The sequence below is a fragment of the Antechinus flavipes genome, chromosome 4 (genome assembly GCF_016432865.1).
Source record: "Antechinus flavipes isolate AdamAnt ecotype Samford, QLD, Australia chromosome 4, AdamAnt_v2, whole genome shotgun sequence".
NCBI classification, from domain to species: Eukaryota; Metazoa; Chordata; class Mammalia; order Dasyuromorphia; family Dasyuridae; genus Antechinus; species Antechinus flavipes.
In genome coordinates this window covers 149,210,578-149,231,050 of record NC_067401.1, presented here as the reverse complement: position 1 = coordinate 149,231,050, position 20,473 = coordinate 149,210,578, and the positions used below count along the sequence as shown (strand labels likewise).

Below are 20,473 nucleotides of genomic sequence, written 5' to 3'. Positions count from 1 at the left end.
TACCCCTCTATTCTTATCAAAAGATCATAGATTTAGAGTCTAAAATCTTAAAGATAGCTTAGCCTGGTCTCTCCGGCAACTTATATATGAGGAAACTGAGGCTTAGGGTGGTTATTTAAAGGCCTAGCCTAGATCTGACAGAGTAAAATGAATAAAGAATCAATATTCGAATGGTGTCAGACAGTTTCCCGTGCTCATACCTTTGCTGCCTCCCCAATTATTCTATCACATTTATGGAAGTGAATCAAGGACTGCGCTGTGGGGAGAAGAAATAGGAGGGAAATCCAGAAAAAATGGGCAGAACCCAAGAGTCTCCACCACTTGCCCACCAGAAGGTGCTTTCCCCTTGAAGGTTCCTTTGGGCTGCCTCAGTACCACCCCCAATACCCAACCAGATGTTTCACAGCCAGTTCCCTCTTTCTCCCTTCCTCCCCTCGCTCCCAAATGTTCAGGAACCTTATGTCCTGAGGAAGTGGTCTTTCCCCTTAAGGGCTACTTCTTCTACTTATCTCCCCTTCCCCCATCCCCATACGCCCTTGTCTCCCCTCTCCACCCACCCCCCAACCTCCAGCAGGTATCTTTGACACTCGGGCTGTGAAGTTCGGGGTATTTTTAGGCCGGTGATAAATAATTCATAGGGAGCGAGACTTCAAGTTGCTCCCACCCCCCACCCCCAAGGGAGGAAGGGGCCCGAGCGAGAAGGGCCACAGCCACCCGGAGACTCAAGGACACAAGCGATGCTGCGGTGGCTTTGAGCCCCTCCTGGCGGTCAATCCGAGACCGCCCAAGCACTAGCGTCACTGCTACCTGCGGACTCGACCCTTTTCCCGGGCGAACGCGCACAAAACACACACACATACATACACACACACAACCCCTGTTCCCCGGTCCATCCCCACTCCCAACGAAGTTGCTTCCCCAAACAAGGATCTCCAAGCGTATGCATCCATACTTCTCTCCACTCCCGCTCCGGCCACAAAGATTAGCTGTTTAAGAAAGAAACCCGGAGCCCAGCTCCTTGCCTGCCCCTAGCTCCCTTTCATCTTGCTCTCGGCCTTCCCAGGTACTGAGTCACAAATCCAAGCAAAAAGATGAGGGCTAGGAATCTAAGACCAGGACAAGTTTGGCACCCGAGGGCAAGTAGGAGAACAAAGGTCGAGGTGCTGGGGGCCCCCTTTTGCCCTTTCTCCTTACTAGAATCCCACCTTTCATGACCATCAACTTAAGATATAGAAACGGAGTATGAGGTGGAGAGAGGGGGGAGGAATAGAGAGAGGATGGGAGTCTGCTCCCATAAGATTTGGAGTGTGTGAGAATGCACCTTCTTGGCTGGCGCTTACTTTCGCCGACGAGAGACCCCAGTTCTCCCTTCTTTGCTCCGCTAATTGTCCTGAAACAGTTTAGCGCTTGGAGATTATAACAGCAACAGCCATAGTTCTCCGAGACTCCGCCTGATTTGAGCTAGAGACTATCTAAATCCCAATGCCATCCCCTGGGACTCTTGGAGGAATCTAGGAATGGGGGAGAGCCAGAAGGAAACAGAAGGACCCATAGCTCCCAGCAGCTACCAAACCAGCCTTGTGCCCAGCACCAGCCACGCACACTTTCCCCCCACTTTTTCTTTTTCTGTCCTAGAACACTTGAGTGTGAGGGTCGGTCTTTAGGATGCTCCGGAGGGGGAAGATCTCACACCTCCACGCCGCCCCACCCCCACCCCACCCCCTAAGTCGTGGAGCGCCTGATTTCTCAGGGCAGACACAACATTGAGGGACGAAGGAAGGAGGAAGGAGAGAGGAAAGAAGCGGGGACTGGAGGGAAAGGGGAGCTGGCGGGGGCGAGAGCGTCTCCAACAATGTCCCAAGGAGACTGTTCCTAGATGTGGACAGTCGAATTTAGGGAGCCCCAGCTGCTCTCTGTCTCCCACCTGCCTCGATCCCCTCAGCTGGCGCCAGAGCCAGCCACGGTTCCAGTTCGTGGCCCCATTGCCCGCAACAGTTGGCTGGGGTGGGATGGGGGGGCGGGAGAGGAGAGTAATGCAGTATGGACACCTGGATCCCCGGCCGCCCCCTCCCAGGACCACCTGCTCCGGGCTAAGCCAGTGAAGGGACCTCTCGGATTCCTTCTCGCCCCCGCAGGCCGACCAGACTGAAAGCTGCTCCCGGCCTCTGCTCACGTCCTTCCTCGCGTCCCCAGGGCGTCCCCTCCCAGCTCGCTTGTCTCCTGTATGTCCCCTCGCTCCCTGCTGCTCTGCACCGCGCACCCCGTTCCCGGTTTACGGTCTCCGGGAGATCCCCTGGGTCTCTGGTCCGGGTGCTCACCTCCAGCTCACTGCCCTTCCTCCTCGAACAGGGCAGGACCGCGCGCGCTCCAGAGTTCTCCGGGTATCCTCCTGTCTAGGTCTCCGCTGTCCTTGCCCCATCTCCGATCGGATCCCAGCATCAATAGCCTAAGTTGGTGGCGAAGTTGCCGCCCCCCACCCGAGGGCTCCTGGCCCGCCCCGCCTCCTGCAGCGCACTCACCCGGGAAGAGAAGGGGCGCTTCCCCCGCCGGCCACCCCGCTTGTCCTCCTGCGCCCTAGCTTCCGACTCCTCACGGAATCCCGCTACTCCCCGGCCGGGGGTTTGGGGGGTGTGGAAGGGGAGGGGGAGGGCACCGCGAGCGTTCAGTTGAGAGTTAAACCTGAGCGCTCCGGAGCCACCACCAGACGACCTGGGTCGGGCCCTCTCTGAGACTCCATGCTCCTGGCCCTTGTCCCCCTCGGTGCGTGGCGCCCGGGGCTAGGCTGAGCTGAGCTGCCCGCTTCCAGCTTCGCTCCGCTCGCCAGTTTAAATGTGGCCGAGCCGTCCGCTGTTGTTGCTTAGTCCCGGCAAGTCCTGTAGAGGCATCGACTCCCTCTTCCTCCGCGCCCCTCCCGCCCGCTCGCCCCTCGGAGCGTAGCCCCCCTTCTGCTCCCGGAGACAGCCGAAACCGCTTGGGTTCCTCAAGCCACTTTGCATGCAGCCTTAACGCGGGGTCTCTTCTGCCCACCTCCTTGCTCTCTCCTCAACCTCTCTCGGGGCAGGGAAGCTTCTGGGAGGGGAGTGAGGGGGGAAGGAGGCGGGGGACCGAGATTCCTGGCTTCTCTTCGGCACTTTGGGCCTCCTCATTTGTAGAATACACACCATTCCCTGGGCTTTCGGAGTGACCCCCCCCCCAACTTCAAAAGGGGCTTGGAAACATAAGTGAAATGCACGAATGACTGCACGGGATGAAGGAACCCCAGTCGGGAGGAGAGGTGCCTCCACGGGTAGAAGGGATACACAGCAAGCCCTTGGGAGAAAGGGGCTGGGGGAGGGGGCGGTGTGGAGAGGGACAGCTTCAGCTCTGCCTTTTCTTTTCCTCCTCCTCTAAACCCCAGCGTTAAACAGCCTGGGAGAAGCCAATGAAAGACAGAAGATGGGGCTGACTGATGCTCCTCGGACTACTCTACTGCGAGGGCTTCTCCTGGTTTCACCCGGAGTCCCTGAAAACTGGGGGTGGGGGAAAGAGGAGAACATTTACATCTTCATTCTTTAAGCTCTAACGGAAATCTGGCGTGACTTTCCAGTATTTAAAAGCATTCTTCTGAGAAGAGGTCCCTCTCCTTCTTCCACCCTGACCAAAGGGGCCGTGTCACCAAAAAAGCTACCTGTTTGTCTGGAGGCTGAGAGCAGCAAAAAATGTCAGGGATAGGGATCCCCCATGGAGACCAGTGCCGAGGACAGGGATATTCCAAGCCATGGGGCAGTGCGCATCTCCAGGGAGACAGCCCCCCCCTGGCGGCCACATGGTCAAGGGCTATTGAGAAGGTCATTCTGGGCAGGTCTCAAAGAACCCGGCTCACTCACACAGTTATTTATATTTCTACTTTTATTCCAGTTCTTTACTTCCACCTTGGCTCCTGGCACCTGAGCCCATTAAGGCACATCTGGAGGATGAGTCAGGACAGCAGAGGGGTTCTAAGCTCTGCTCTGATGTAAGATGAGGCTTCTGGGAGTTCAGATTTCTGGCCCTGCCCCTTCCCTCCAGCATAAAGTGATCCAAATGCCGGAGGCTAAAACTTGCTAAACATGCTAAAAACAAACAAACAAATGGGGAGGGAGAAGGACAGAGTTTTTGCTCAAAAGGGCACTGGAGGTAGTGGCACAGGCCAGGGACCCCTGAGAAAAGGGGAAGGGGAAGACAATGTCCAGCTGGCACAGAACTCAAGGGCACTGTCCTTTGTCCCTCCTTGCCCTTTCTCCGGTCCTGCCCAGATCGGGTCATAATCCTGAATCACTCCTTCCCCTGAACTTGGCTGTGATACACTTTGGGCCAAATTTTGGGGCCTAGGTCAAAGAGTCAACGGCTTATTATTTGTAGCATCTGTTGTGGATCCACCAATTTTTCCCGGGGCTTCCCAACTGCTTGGCCCTGAGCCACCTCTTCTGCATCCAGCTTCTCCCAGTCCTTAAAGGAGACGGGTTGGACCCCTGGACCAGGAAAAAGAAGCACACACAAATCAAGCCTGTCAGAATAGCCACACAAGCCATATCACCCTTCCTATCTACCTTTGCTCCCTCATCCCAATATGTGCAGGACAAAACCTCCCACCCACTCTGCCCCAAACCCACCTTTCTGCAAACTGTCCTCCTTCCTTTCTCCTGGGTCCATGAATTGAGCTCTCTTCTCTATTTCTCCCTCTCCCGATCCCTTTTATCTAAGAGTTGCCAAATTTTGCCTTATCTTCTCTACAATATCTGACTTCTTGTTTAGACTATTGCAATGACCTCCCAATTGGTGTCTCAGACTTGTCTTTGTAGCTCCAGCACCTAGTATACTGCCTATCACAGTATACAGTACTGTGTATTATATACCATAATACATAGTATGATAAATATAATACACAGTATAAGTCTGTTTGATTGATCCCTGCCCCTTAGCTCACCCCAGAGTCTCCACTAATCTCAAAAGAGCAGGAAACTCCAGAAAAGAGACTGATTTGGGCCTAGGTTCCTCCTCTCTCCCATTCTCCTTTACTTCCTATAGATTTTCCTCCAGTTCTTCCCAGACCACTGGCTCCATGGCCTTTAAATCAATGATCCTACAAATTGAGCAGGTTCACTATTTCTACTTTCAGGGGCTGCCATCCATTCTACCTCGATTTTTGAGTAGGGGTTCTATGACAGAGTAGCCAAGCTTGGGGCCTAAGGGCAGAACGCCCTCCTCAAGATCTTGGAGCAGGGCCTGGCCAGTGAGGAAGCTGTCATTCATGGTGGTGGCGATGACACCTGTGGGACCGCGTTTAACCCAGCCACTACAGTATAGACCTAGGGAGAGGGAAGAAATGGAAAGAGCCAAACTGAGAACATGATTCTGAGCCCATGTCCAACAATGCTGCCTCCTTTTTCACCTTCCCCACAGACACAGAGCATCTGGGACAGCCCTGGCCCATGCTGGCCCTCTGGTACCAGTCTATCTTATATTGTCCTGCTCCTACTTGGTCCTCTAGCCAAAATGTGACTGCCTGTACCTCATACCCACTCTGTCTCCCACCTTTATGCCTTTCCAATGATGCCTCTGCCACCTGCTGACTCCTAACCCATCTCTTTTTATTTTATTTTATTTTATTTAATAATAACTTTATATTGACAGAATCCATGCCAGGCTAACCCATCTCTTAAAGATTAAATCAAATGGTGTTTTCTCTATAAAATCTCCCCTGATTCTCAAAGGAAGTAATGACCTTTCCCTCAAATGATTTATGTACATATTTATGTGATGTATGTATCATATCTCCTAATCCACTGTTACCCCCATGAAGTCCATGAGATCAATCAGTCAATTGACAAACATTTATTCAGCACCTACTGTGTGTAGCTAAGGGCTGGGAACAGAGTACAAATACAAGCAGAAAGATAGTCCAGCCCTCTAAAAGATTACATTCTAATGGGGGAAGCCAGCGCATAAAAGGAAGCCTATCTTCCATCTTACCAGTGGCTACCTACCAGTATTATGCACATAGTGGAACCTTAAATACTTGTTGAATTTAATTTTGTCTGTCCAATCTATCTCCAGGGATTTCTATCCCTGTCCTGTGGCTGTTCTCTCTTCTCACATTGAACTGTTTTTCTTCCTTTCTTTCATATGAGCCCTCCTCTTCATCTGCTTCTACACACTTTATGCCAGGGCACTTCTCCCCCAAAACAGTTATCTAACCTTTCTCTCCTTTCCTTCCCTTTGAAAAGTAATTTTTAATAGATCTTTGTTTTTATATTTCTCAAAGTATCCCTTCCCCATCCCCTTGCCAGAAAGTCAACCTATGTGACAAATTACTTTTTTTAAAAAAATGTTTATCAAACCCAAACAAGGCACTGAAAAAGTCTGACCTTAGAGTGCTTCATACCCATTGCCCCCACCTCAGTACCTTCTCATATCTCTTTCCCTTTCCCACTTTTAAGCCACCACATTCACACACACCTGGTGCGCCCAACACACGACCCTCACTGTTGGGGATAACTCCAAGCTTGGGATCAAAGGGCACAGTGGGGTCAATTGGACGGCTCTTGTAACCAACACTGCTCAGCACCAGTCCACATGGCACATCCTCCACTGCCCCTGTGGGCACTGCTTGGGCATTCTCATCAGAGCCCTTCAGGAAATAAGGGGACACAGTATGGAAAAGGATTGAGTGTACATTCAAGGAGATGCCCACACATACCCCACCTAAGAAGCACAAAGGGACTTCAGCCTCACAACCAGAATCAATGCCAGGAGCTGGTGCTTCCCATTTCAAAACTCCCTAAATGTCTTGAGAAGAGAAAGAAGCTCCTACAGATTTGGAACAAAAGGCAAAGCTGAAGCCCCCTCTATCCTCACCTCTAGCCTCATGACAGCCAGACGGATGCCAACAACTCGACTTCCATCAGGAGAAGGAAGCATCTCCTGAGGACTGCGCAAGAAGCGGAGGCCCCAGGCTCGAGGGGTCGTGACTTTGCTATCAGCCTCCTTAGGCCCTGGTGGCTTCCGGGCTGTTCGTAGTAGAAGCTCCAATAGCCGTTTTCTTGGACGGGAAGCTTCTGTCAATAACATCCAACAGTTCTAAATCAGCTCCCTTTCCCATGGCCATGTGCTCAACCTTGTTCCAACCTCAACAGACAACTTCCTTCCTGGTACGCAGTATCTCTTTTGGGCTTCCCTCCCTCCAACCACCAGAGGAACACAGATCCAATGTTCCTTACCTTTGATCGATTCTTCTAGGCCTGAGAAATCTGCAGGGTCCAAAAGAGGCTGGCTCCCAGGTAGGTTAATCATCTCTCGGAGCTCCTAGAGGCCATTAAGAACATGAATAGGAATGAAAAAAGTCATGAGACATGTGTTGAGTATCAAGGGAAGAGAAAAACCAAGACCTCCATTCCCTGAGACCAGCCCAAGCCCATCCTGGGGGGGAGGAGGGAGAAGAAAACATACTGCAGTTCTGTGGAACCCTATTTACCATTTCCCAGCCCTTCTCACCTTGATAGTAAAGGCTACCTGCAGGGGTCCCCTGCGTCCCACAATCCAAACCCTTTTCACTTGGCTCTGTTTCAACACCTTCAGCGCTTCTGCAGTGATGTCTGTTTTCTGAAGGAAAAGAATACCCTTGAAAATTTCTGGCATTGGGGAACAAAGGGTTGGAATCCTTTCCACTCACCTTCCTAAAGCCAGAATCTTAAGAGATACAAGTTGATCAGAAATTACACCGCTTCCCCCTGGTGGCCACAGCCAGCATTGTGTTCAACACAACTAATCCTGGGTCGGATAAAGAGGCTAATTCTCAGGCTGCTCTTCTCTCTACAGGAGGTGGAGACCACCATGGCACCGGGAGAAGGGCCCAGGACTAGGCTGAAAAGGCTACCTGGCAGTATTATGCACATAGTGGAACCTTAAATACTTGTTGATTTAATTTTGTCTGTCCAATCTATCGCCAGGGATTTCTATCCCTGTCCTGTGGTTGTTCTCTCTTCTCACATTCAACTGTTTTTCTTCCTTCCCTTCATATGCGCCCTCCTCTTCATCTGCTTCTACACACTTCATTCCAGGGCAATTCTCCCTAAGAAACTGTTCTCTAACCTTTCTCTCCTTTCCTTCCCTTTGAAGGAGCCGTGAGACCTGAGCTCTCTGGGCAGTATGTCCTCTGCACGTCACCCATCCTCCACAATCCCAGCTCCCCCAACACTAGTCACCTCTAAGAGCTCTGTTGGGGTCAGTAGGATCCGGGCCACATCCAGAGCCACATTCCCTTGTCCCAGAATCAGTGCTGTATCACAGTTCAGGTTAGGTGCCAGCTGAGGGGAAAATGATTCGGAAAAGGCGACTTTGACCAAGCCAAAGCTGGTCCGTCCTTGTCTACCCCAGTCTTCTCTCTTTGGAGGTCTGGGTTAGCTTTTGTCTGCCAAAGTTCATCCCTCCCTTTCTCAGATCTATGCTCCCATTACTGCTTGACACAAACCATTTGCCTGTTTCCATCTCTGTGACTCTGCCCTATCTGCTAGAAAATTAACTCTTATCTTCACTGACAGTTTATATCCTTCTTCAAAACCCATCCCATCCTCAAAAAGCCTTCTTTATGAACACCACTTCCTTCTGATTAAGCTTATGTGAGAAGTTTTTCCCTTTAGACTAGCAGATTCACCCCCACCCCCACTTTTTTCCTCTTTCCATCCTCCCTCCCCAGTCTGAGCACAGTAGAGATAATCACTAGCTGCAATGTGAGTTTTGCCTGAGAGCTATATTCTCCAATGAGTCTGGAGGAACCAGGCATGCCCCTTCCCCCCCCAACACTCACCTTGCGGTTCTCAGGTAACCCGTTGTACCAGCCCACAAAATCCCTGGCAGAGATTACACCTGGCAGCTCCTCACCTGGAATGCCCAGGATGTTGTGGTCCTCTGCCCCATAGCTCTGTAGGAAAAAATGTGTCCTAGGTCCTTGAAGGACCCACACTCTGCACTAGGAGGTCAGACCAATTGATGGTCATATCTCCCTCTCCTTCCTCCCACCATTCTGCAATCTCCTGCTATTCCCAGGAGTACTCTAGCCCTTTTATAGTAGCCCACTTCTGCACAAGTTTGTATTACCCCCTCATGTCCAAACATACCTTAAGCTATTTGCATCCCTTCCTTACCCCTACCTTCTTTCATACCCCAAACACAATCACCCCATAATCACAATGCATCACAAATGTCCCAGTTCTTCAAATTTCTAAACCTCTCACACTTATTATTCCCCATTCCCCAATTCTCACAAACCACCCATTCCTTCTACTTACCAACACAACAGCATGGTAGGCTTCCCGAAGCTCTGACACAGATACATCTCTGCCCACAGTCACATTGCCTCTGAAGGCACATCGAGTAGAGCGGGCAGTCTGGGTAAACGTGTTAATAACATTCTGCCAGAGGGCAGGAGGAGTGAGTGACATGGGACCAACCAACCTTATACCACCCTTAGTTCAATATCATATGAATACATGGCAGACTTAGAATCAGGAAACCTCTATGAAATCCGTGGCTGCTTTCCCTGGGGGAGCTTGACTGCCTTCCTCATTTTGGCTTCTCATTTTGGTTCGCCTAGAACCCCCAGCCCTAGGGAACCTACCTTCACCTCTGGATGATCAGGAGCCACTCCAAAGCGGACCAAACCAAAGGGTACCAGCTGCTTCTCATAGATGTCCACTTGAGCACGAGGATGGTGCTTAAGGAGAGACAGAAACAACTACAGTATCTGAAGAGCACCTTTGACCACAGACGCCATCCCTCTCCCATCAGCAGCAGAACTGGAAATAAGTCATCATATTTCCATTCTGAAAGAATTCAGTTAGAGCAGAAGATTCAAAGACCAGGTCTTAAGTCTTACAAGGCTATAGTAATAACCCACATTGAGATAGAGCTTCAAGGTTTGCAAAACACTTTAAAACAGTACTTCTTTTGATTCTCACAACAATTCTAGGAAACATGTTATTATTGTCATCCTTGTTTTTACAGAGGAAGAATTGTAGTTAAGACAAGTTAAGAGACTTGCCCAGAGTCACACAGCTAGGAACTATCTGAGATGTGATCCAAATTCTGATCACACTACTTTGATACTAGCATTCTATCTCCTATATGAGAGGTGTCAAACTCAAACAGAAATAGATCCCTGAAGGCTGAATATTGACTTATAAAACCACAAATTAACATCTATGTTGTATTTTTTATTTATTTTGATAAGCATTTCCCAAGTACATTTTAATCTGGTTCAATCAGCACTCCAGACTTGTTAGACATCTGTCTTACCCATCCTTGCCCCCTCAGGCCCACTGGAAGGACTAGGGGCCCTATGAATCTCCCAAATGCCCTGAGGTCTACCCAAGAAGCAGCAAAAGCAGCATGAGAATCAAGGAGGTTCTCATGAGTTTTGGGGAATCACAGGGGCTTCCCCAAAGAATTAAGTTTTTCCCTGTTTTGAAGCACATAGAAAGCTCAGGCACAAGGAGTGACTGAAATATTATTCCTGAAATATTACTTTGAAATGAATACTTAGCTCTGTTGACCCCATCAGGAACCATGCTCTCATATCCCTGTTCATCACATAGCAGCCACATGCTTTTAAGCAAAGGACTCTGATCTTTAGAAACACCATTTTCCCAGACATAGACTTAGTCATAATGCTCCTTGTGCTTCCCCTCATTCCTACATAATATTCAGTCACCAAAGTCCCCTGATTTTTCCTCGGTATTATCTCTTAAATCTGTCCTCTGCTCCTTTCTTTTCCCACTATCTTTTCCCACTCCTAGTTCAGGGTTAATTACCCTCATCATTAACTACTAAGATGGTAACAGTGATCTGGTAAAGATTTCCCTTTCCTCCATGATTTTCCTTCCTCTCAATTCCTAGCTCCTGGTCCCTTCAAAAAAACAAAAACAAAAACAAAAACAAAAAACATACTACTCTATTCACTGTTGCCAGATTAGTGTTCCTGATGTATATATCTAACGATGTCACTCAAAAGCTTCGATTATCTCCCCACTGCCCGCAGAACTGAGAATGCCTGATTCTGGCATTCCTGACCATCTCCCATCTGGCTCCTTCCCACTTCTCCAACCTTTGCTCCCATTTCACCTCCATATGAATCCCATAAAACACATAAAGTGAAGTAGTGTGAAAAGCACTAGATCTGGAGAAGATCCAGAGCCTCAGTTTCCTCATCTGTTGGAGTAGATGATTTCTGAAGTCTTTTCCAGCTCTGATTTTCTATGACCCTAGTTAAGGATAGTATCCATAACTATTCTTTTGACATTCCCCCAGCCAAGAATACCCTTCCTGATTTCCTTTTCATTTATCTAAGTCCTGTCTATTTTTCCAGGTCCACATTAAGTTCCACCTTCTCTGCACAGTCTTCCCTAGCCATCTCAGCTCCCAAAAATCTCTCCCTCCTTTAACTGAAATCCATTAATGATCTACACTATTCATCTGACACAATATATTCTGTTTTGATCCATTCTTATCTTTTTTCAACTTACTAGAGAAAGTCAATATATAAAATGAATTTTAGTTTTTCATCCATGTTTTTCATTTATAATATATCTCATTTTTGCTATTAGATTGAGTCTCACAAGATCTGGTCTGTGTACTCTTTGTTCTTTACTGTAGCTGAGCATGTGGTACTTAAATTCTCTTAATTGCTTTACTAATAGCTCCACCTTTCCATGTCCTGTTTCTCTGACTAGATTCTAATCGAAATAAGAAAGGCATTCCAGTTCTCTTTGTTTGGACAGTGATTTAACACTATGCTCTACAAAATAGGTATAAAGAAAATATTTAATCATTTATTCCCCAAACCAAGTTCTTTTCATCCTCTGCCAAGACCAAGAGTTTACAATTTTCTCTTTCAAAGTGGAACTCTTAAAATTCAGAATTCCAAAGCTTGGGGCTCAAAAAATCTATAGTTGGATTATAATCCTATGTCTGGGAAAATGGTGTTTCTAAAGATCAGAGTCCTTTGCTAAAAAGCATGTGGCTGCTATGTGATGAACAGGGATATGAGAGCGTGGTTCCTGATGGGGTCAACAGAGCTAAGTATTCATTTCAAAGTAATATTTCAGGAATAATATTTCAGTCACTCCTTGTGCCTGAGCTTTCTATGTGCTTCAAAACAGGGAAAAACTTAATTCTTTGGAGAAGCCCCTGTGATTCCCCAAAACTCATGAGAACCTACCTGATGCCAAAATGCTGGGGACAGATTTGATTTCTGTCTGAGTCAACATGATTCCTCAAACTTTTTCACGTAGCTTCTATCATCATCTGTCCCTTCTGACTTAGTCAAGACTTACCTATTTACGCCAGGGAAATCTGTAAACACTGACAATGACTATGAAAGAAGCAAAACCTATAAAGTCACAGTTATGGTAAAAACACTAACCCTCCAAACTTATATAGACAGACACAAACTTAATTTGTGTCTAATTACAATCCTTAGGTATGCCATAAATATGGTTAGGTTTAATTTTTTTTTGATAGATTTAGGTGAATATAGTAATAGATTCTGCTTATTTATGCTTAAAAAAAACCAAAAACAATCCAAATCTGAACCAAAGTGTAGAGCATAATTTACTTTCTCCAGATCTCATTAACCCTTGCCTGACTTTCTGGGTTTCCTCAGCACTCCCACATTCTATTTCCACCATTAACTTGCCCTTTTTCCTGGGTTGCTTGGTAAGTATTCCTGAGGGGGATATATTGATTTCCCCATTTCCTCCAATATACCATAAGCTGCTTAAGGGCAAATACTATGGTGACTGTTTCATCCACATTGAGAGCACAATGTGGGCTTCTTTCTGGACACTTTAATTGGGCCATATTGGACTCTTCCTTACTGAATCCTACACCCCCCTGCCTCTCCCTCCCCCAGCAGGGAGATGCCCTGAGGCTCAAGGGGAACAGGCAGCCTTGAGGCTCTCCCCACCAAGGCCAATGACTCCGGCATAAAGGGCTCAGCCTTCAGCTACAAAGATGAATCAGAGAAACTTGCTGAGGGGGGAGAGGAATGAGGGGAGAGGATGAACCATGAAGCATGGGCTGATCTGGGGATGGGAGACATGGGTTCTCGGCTCACCTCTACCACCACCTAACTTGTGACTGAGCTACTCCTTTCACTTCTCTGAGTTCATCTGAAAAATAAAGAGGCTCCATGAGATGGTCTCTGTGGCCTCTGGGAGTTTTAGAGTCTATGAGCCTAAGGTTAGGGACTGAGGTGAAAGGACAGAGAAGGAAAGACAGAGAAGGCTTGGAACGGGAGCTGATTACAGAAATGGGAGTTGAAGAGAAAAGAGGCTAACTTAGGCATCCTCTCTCTCACACAGGCCAGAACTGGGGGATAGGAGGGAACACCCCACCCTACAGCATTGGCCAGATGTCTTCCTTCAGGGCAATCTGTGGTGCTCCAAGATGGACAGAGAAGAGGGGGCTGTGAGAGGAATCCACAGAAACAGGATCCTCGGGCTGGAGGAGTCCTGAGAGCTCATCCGCTACAACACCCTGCTTTTACACAGGACAAGCCTGAAACTTGGGGATGTTTCCCTCCAGCATCTGGGAAAGTGGCTAAATCCACTTCCATGAGTAGGCTGCTACAGAGACACTCTGACTCTAAGGAGCTGTGCCAGGGAAGAGGACACATGAGGAAAAGTCACATACCTTCAGCAGGTGCTGGGCGGTGTAAAAGCCAGCTGGGCCACTGCCCACCACACAGATGTGAGGGGCCAGCTCTAGGGTGGAGAGCAGCTGTCGGAAGCCTGGACGGGGGAAGGGGAGAGTCAGAGGCACCTCATCTCATGCCAAGCACATGCCCTCACGCACAGCCTCCCAGATGCCACAGCTTTCTCCTCCTCCTCTTCTAGCCTATACTTTGTCCTGGGATCTTCCCTGTACCCAATCTCCAGCCATTTCTGTACCTCAAGGAAAGTCAGCAGCCCATGTAGGGAGAAGCTTTATACCTCACCTCCATCATTCATTCATTCATTCCTATTTCTTTTCCCCCCATCTCTGTTCTCTATGTCTGTCCAGGTACACCCAGGGCCTTTATATCTCAGCTCCACAGATTCATTTACCTCTCTCTCTCCCCCCTTATATTTATTCATTGACTCATTCTTCTTTCTTTCTCCCTTCTTCCACAGCCACATTCACCTCATCTCACCTCCACACATTCTCTATTTCACTTTCATTCCCTCCTCCATAGGATCCAAATACATTGTATTTACACACACACACTCACACACTCCCTTCACTCTCATTCCAGCCTCCTATCTCTGGCAAATGCCCCACATTGTCACTTCCATATTGCCCTCGCAGAACCCCTAGAAATGCCCTAATGCTCTGTGCCCCTCTGCCACCTTGCACACATCTACCCTAAATGCGGGAGGCTGGGGGAAGGTGGGACTTCCCTTCCTCTGACCCCCACCCCCATCTCCTGAGCCGAGGGTCAGCCGGCCTGGGCTCCAGCCTCGACCTAGCCCCCGACTCGCCGGGAGGGATGGTAGCAGATCCCTTCACTTTTTTGGAACTCTTGTTTCTTCCCATGCAGGTAAGAGGGAGGGGCCTTCCTCTCCTCCCCTCCCCCGTCACCCCCCGGAGACCTCCGCTCCCTGTTGGTCCCCATCCCGTACCTAAGGGGAAGGCAGCACCAGGAAGCAGCCGGGCCCGCGGCCGCGCAGCCCAGCGCCAGCACCCCCAGCCCCGAGGAGCCATGGAGAGCCAGGGAGGGCCAAAGCACCTGTAGGGTTACGAGACCAAGACCCTCTAGTAGTCAGCGGCCCCGCCCCGCCCACCCTGCGTCACTACCCAGGCCCCGCCCCAGTCTCTCAAGGCCATTATAGCCCCGCCTCCTTCTGGGCCGGGACCCGAGCTCAGGCTCCACCCTCAATCGTGCCTAGCCCCATTCCCACTCAAGCTTCCGGGAAAAGAGAGGATGGACGGAACAGAGGCCCGCCTTAATGTTCACTTGAGCCAATCATCAACAGGAAAGGGAATGAGGAGAAAAATAACTTCCCTTCATTTTTTTCCCTGCCTCCAAGACCCCTCTGACTATAAATCTTAGCCTATAATAAGAGAGCCTTCGCGTTTGTCCCGCCTTTTCCCTACTGCGTGAATATTTGGGTGCAAGATTCTCCGCCTTCTTTCTCTATGATTCGTCCTGAAGGCTAGATTGAGTCCAGTTCTAGCCAATCCTAAAAGGACGAGCCAACTATCAACCATGGCAGAGTAACTACAGAAGGTTTTGGATGATTTCCGTTTCCTTAGGCCTAAGAGTATATTACTACTTCCCGGTGTGTAGATATGGAAGTCCTGTCTCCGAAGAATATGATTTTAGACTAGGAAGTGTACTTAAAAGTATCCGTTTTATGGATTAGAAAACTGAGGCCCGCAGTGCTTAAGTGGAATTGTTTTTTGTTTTTTGTTTTTTTAAATAGCTTTTTATTTACAAGTTATATGCATGGGGTAATTTTACAGGCCAAACCTTTTGTTCCAATTTTTCCCCTCCTTCCCCCCACCCTCTCCCCCAGATAGCAGGATGACCAGTAGAAGTTTAATATATTAAAGTATAAATTAGATACACAATAAGTATACATGACCAAACCGTTATTTTGCTGTACAAAAAGAATCGGACTCTGAAATATTGTACAATTAGCCTGTGAAGGAAATAAAAAATGCAGGCAGGCAAAAATATAGGCATTGGGAATTCATTGTAATGGTTCTTAGTCATCTCCCAGAGTTCTTTTGCTGGGCGTAGCTGGTTCAGTTCATTACTGCTCCATTGGAACTGATTTGGTTCATCTCATTGCTGAGAATGGCCAAGTCCATCAGAATTGATCATCATATAGTGTTGTTGTTGAGGTATATAATGATCTCCTGGCCCCGCTTGTTTCACTCAGCATCAGTTCATGTAAGTCTCTCCAGGCCTTTCTGAAATCATCCTGTTGGTCATTCCTTACTGAACAATAATATTCCATAATATTCACATACCACAATTTACCCAGCCATTCTCCAATTGATGGGAAAGGATCCTTTCATTTTCCAGTTTCTGGCCACTACAAAGAGGGCTGCCACAACATTCTTGCACATACAGGTTCCTTTCCCTTCTTTATGATCTCTTTGGGATATAAACCCAGTAGCAACACTGCTGGATTAAAGGGTAGGCTTAAGTGGAATTGTTCAAAGCCATCCAGCATTTGTCACAGTGGCAATACTGGCACTAAAACTCAGGTACTCTTTTCCCAGCAGCACAGCTCGTCAAACCCTGAATAAAATAAAAATAAATATTTTGAAAAAATAAAAAGAACACCTCCCATTTCTATAGCATCTGGTTTACAAAATGTTTTCCTCCCAACAACCCTGGGAGACAATCAGCAAAAATGCCAATAACTTCTTTTTCTTTGATTCATTCTTTAGGATTAAATGATTTACTTTCCAATTAATTTTTAATTTATTTTTCCATGCCCCCTTGTTGAAAGTAATTTTTATTGCATTTTGTTCTGAAAAGAATATATTTAATATTTTTATTTTTCTGTATTTGGTTGTGAGGTTTTTAATGCCCTAATACAGTTTTTCTGTAGATGGCATGTACTGTGTAGAAAAAGATATATTTATTTCTGTTCCTATTAGACTTTCTCCAGAGGCCTATTGTAGCTAACTTTTCTAAGTTGTTGTTAGATTTATCTAGTTCTGAAAGATACCCCATTAATATGGTTTTATTCTCTATTGCCTCCTGTGACTCATTTAACTTTTCCTTTAAGAATTGGATGCTATTAGTGCACATGTTTAATATTGCTATTGCTTCTTTGTCTATGGTACCTTTTAGTAAGATATAGTTTCCTTGCTTAGCTCTTTCGTATAGAATCTATTTTTGCTTTTCCCTTTTCTGAGATCATGATTGCTATTTGTTTTTTATTTCTATTTATTTATTTATTTATTTTTGCTTCAGCTGAAGCATAATAGTTTCTCCTCCAGCCCTTTATCTTTACTCTGTTGTGTGTTTTGTAAACAACATGTTGTAGGAGTATGGTTTTCAATCCATTCTACTATCAGCTTCCATTTTATGAGTGAGTTTATCCTATTCATATTCACAGTTATGATTACTAATTGTTTATTTCCCTTCATTTTGCTGCCCCCTCCTTTATCCTTTTTTCTCTCTTTTCCTGCTTTCCCTTCTCAAAAGTAAATTTTGTTTCTAACCCTTGCTCCCCCACCACTCTCCTTTCAGTCAGACTTCTCACCTTCTCTTTTCCCTCCTTCCTCCTATTTTCCTGTAAGGTGAAATCGATTTCTATAGCCAAGTGAGTGCGTTTATTATTCCTTCTTTGAGCCAATCACAATAGGAATAAAGTTCAGGCATTGCCCACAACTCCCCATCTTTCCCTCCAATATAAAAGCTCTTTTGCACCTCTTTTATGTAAGATGATTTATCCCACTGCTCCTCTCCCTTCTCTCTTCTCCTTTTTCTCACCATTTATTTATTTATTGCATCATTGTCAATTCACATATGATTTCTAAGTTCTTTTTTTAAATTATGATTTGTATTCTTAAATTATCCCATCTCTATCTGTTTTCTAGGTCAGTTGTTTTCCCAATGAAATATTATAAGTTTCCTTGTATTTTTTATTTTTTTTAAACTTTGTTTTATTGTTTCTCAATGCACTTATGGAATTATTAGTTTCCACTTGCCTAATTCTAATTTTTAAGTAATTATTTTCTTCAGTGAACTTTTGTACTTCCTTTTCCATCGGATCAATTCTGCTTGTTAAGTAACTTTTCAGTGGATTTTTGTGCTTTTTTTTTTAACATTTGGTTTATTATCTTTTTAAGATGTCATTTTCTTCAGTATTTTTTTGTATGCCTCTTTTGCCAACCTGTTGGCTGTTTCATGTGTCACTTTCATTTCTTCCCCCCGTTTTTCTTCTGCTTCTCTTATTTGTTTTGTAAACAACATGTTGTAGGAGTATGGTTTTCAATCCATTCTACTATCAGCTTCCATTTTATGAGTGAGTTTATCCTATTCATATTCACAGTTATGATTACTAATTGTTTATTTCCCTTCATTTTGCTGCCCCCTCCTTTATCCTTTTTTCTCTCTTTTCCTGCTTTCCCTTCTCAAAAGTAAATTTTGTTTCTAACCCTTGCTCCCCCACCACTCTCCTTTCAGTCAAACTTCTCACCTTCTCTTTTCCCTCCTTCCTCCTATTTTCCTGTAAGGTGAAATCGATTTCTATAGCCAAGTGAGTGCGTTTATTATTCCTTCTTTGAGCCAATCACAATAGGAATAAAGTTCAGGCATTGCCCACAATTCCCCATCTTTCCCTCCAATATAAAAGCTCTTTTGCACCTCTTTTATGTAAGATGATTTATCCCACTGCTCCTCTCCCTTCTCTCTTCTCCTTTTTCTCACCATTTATTTATTTATTGCATCATTGTCAATTCACATATGATTTCTAAGTTCTTTTTTTAAATTATGATTTGTATTCTTAAATTATCCCATCTCTATCTGTTTTCTAGGTCAGTTGTTTTCCCAATGAAATATTATAAGTTTCCTTGTATTTTTTATTTTTTTTAAAACTTTGTTTTATTGTTTCTCAATGCACTTATGGAATTATTAGTTTCCACTTGCCTAATTCTAATTTTTAAGTAATTATTTTCTTCAGTGAACTTTTGTACTTCCTTTTCCATCGGATCAATTCTGCTTGTTAAGTAACTTTTCAGTGGATTTTTGTGCTTTTTTTTTTAACATTTGGTTTATTATCTTTTTAAGATGTCATTTTCTTCAGTATTTTTTTGTATGCCTCTTTTGCCAACCTGTTGGCTGTTTCATGTGTCACTTTCATTTCTTCCCCCCGTTTTTCTTCTGCTTCTCTTATTTGATTTTTAAAACTTTTTTTTTTTTTTAAGTTCTTCCAGGGCCTGAAACCAATTCACATTTTTCTTTGAAGCTTTGCATGTAGATACTTTGATATTATGTCTTCTCTTTTGTTTGTGTTTTGATCTTCCCTGTTATCATAGTAACTTTCTGTGGTCAGGTCCTTTTTGGGGGAGGGAGGGGATGTTTGCTAATTTTCCCAGCATTTTTCTTGAATTTTAATTTTGCGTCAAAGTTGGAATTCTGTTCTCTGGGTGGAGGAGGCACAATCTCAAACTTCAGATTTTTCTTGCTGACATATTCAGAACTAGTTTTGAGTGTCTATAAGTTTCAGCTCTTCTGAAGTGGTGTGATGTAAGAAGTGTGATTTGTATTCTTCTAATCTATGCTCTGGTCTGTGAGCAACCACAAGCACTCCCTTCCACCCTGGAACATGACCAGAATCCCTGTTCCTGCTAGTACTCCCCTCTCTCTGAGACTGCAATGCGGGGTTGTGTATGGGCAATGTAATAGGTCCTGCATCCAGTGCCAACAAAGAATCACCTACATTTTCCTTCTGATCAGTTGTCTGACCCCCTTACCATCTGTGGGCTGAGAGCTCCAGAAATAGCTTTTGCTATTGTCTCCAAGGCCTACTGCTAGCTTATGGAGGAATGCAGATCATTGCTGTTATCTTGCTGGGTTTCCTGTGCTAAATTATACTACACTCTGATCCCAGTAAGGCAGACCTTTCCTGCCAACCTTCTAAGTTGTTGGGTTGAAATATTGTTTCACCTTATGCTTTTACTGATTCTACCACTCCAGAATTCATTTTGAGATGTTATTTTAATGTTTAATGTTATTTAGATTGTGATGCAGAGGACTCTGGGAGTCTCTGAAACCCTTTTCAGAAGGTCTACAAATTAAAATTTAGGTTTTTTTTCTCATATGGCAAAAATATATAAGTATGAACCACATAAACAAAAATTCTTTAGATAGGTTCTCAATCATTTTTCATAATATAAAGGGATACTGAGAACAAAAGTTGGAGGCCACTGGTTTAGAGGACCATTTGGGAGAGCTCAGACAAGTCCCTGCCTTTACTCTGCCATCTTGACTCTGCCCCCTAAAAACTCATGAAGAATCAGACTCATGAGATAGAATAATGTACCCAAAATCACATAATCAATCAACATTTATTAACTGTTAAACCTGTGCTATACTGTGGAGATTCAGCCAGTGTAGGATTTTGAATAAGATTTCAACTGGAGCCCTCATTAGGCATTTTCCTGACTTTTTTTTTTTTTTTTAAGTCTACAAAGTATTTCTAGTTGCTACATTATTTAATTTAACCTCACCAAAAAAACCTGTAAGCTAGATATTGGAGATGTCATCTCCATCCATTTTACGAATGGATTGTTTTGTAGCTCGGGGATTTCCTATTCTTTCATTAAAGTAGAGAGGTTCATGGCTCCCTTATCAATCTTCAGAAAACCTTTGAAAGCCTTTCATAAACTTTCCTTTCTCCCCACCATCCAGGAACTTCATTCAAATTTCCTACCCCATTCCAATTATAGA

At 45.5% G+C, this 20,473-nt stretch overlaps 2 protein-coding genes across 4 annotated transcripts in view; both read right to left on the bottom strand.

The window, feature by feature from the left end:
- Window positions 1–3,287, bottom strand: part of GRIN2C (glutamate ionotropic receptor NMDA type subunit 2C) — a 29,345-nt gene extending 26,058 nt beyond the window's left edge. Inside the window, exon 1 of the mRNA XM_051995157.1 lies at window positions 2,319–3,287. Coding sequence (XP_051851117.1) covers window positions 2,319–2,419 — 101 coding nt within the window. The 5' untranslated portion in view covers window positions 2,420–3,287. The remainder of the gene's footprint in view (window positions 1–2,318) is intronic.
- Window positions 3,288–3,870: 583 nt separating this feature from the next.
- The window catches only part of FDXR (ferredoxin reductase), a 45,823-nt gene continuing 29,220 nt past the window's right edge, over window positions 3,871–20,473 (bottom strand). The window contains exons 1-12 of one of the 3 annotated variants that reach the window (XM_051995154.1): window positions 14,676–14,835; window positions 13,708–13,805; window positions 9,635–9,730; window positions 9,306–9,428; window positions 8,825–8,938; window positions 8,223–8,324; window positions 7,513–7,620; window positions 7,239–7,323; window positions 6,877–7,076; window positions 6,478–6,649; window positions 5,157–5,327; window positions 3,871–4,490 (exon numbers count right to left, since the gene is read on the bottom strand). In XM_051995154.1, the coding sequence (XP_051851114.1) occupies window positions 4,360–4,490; window positions 5,157–5,327; window positions 6,478–6,649; window positions 6,877–7,076; window positions 7,239–7,323; window positions 7,513–7,620; window positions 8,223–8,324; window positions 8,825–8,938; window positions 9,306–9,428; window positions 9,635–9,730; window positions 13,708–13,805; window positions 14,676–14,757 (1,482 nt within the window). In that variant the 5' untranslated portion in view covers window positions 14,758–14,835 and the 3' untranslated portion in view covers window positions 3,871–4,359. Of the gene's footprint in view, window positions 4,491–5,156; window positions 5,328–6,477; window positions 6,650–6,876; window positions 7,077–7,238; window positions 7,324–7,512; window positions 7,621–8,222; window positions 8,325–8,824; window positions 8,939–9,305; window positions 9,429–9,634; window positions 9,731–13,707; window positions 13,806–14,675; window positions 14,836–20,473 lie in introns of those variants that run through there. The other 2 variants (XM_051995151.1, XM_051995152.1) reach the window with 2 other exon arrangements.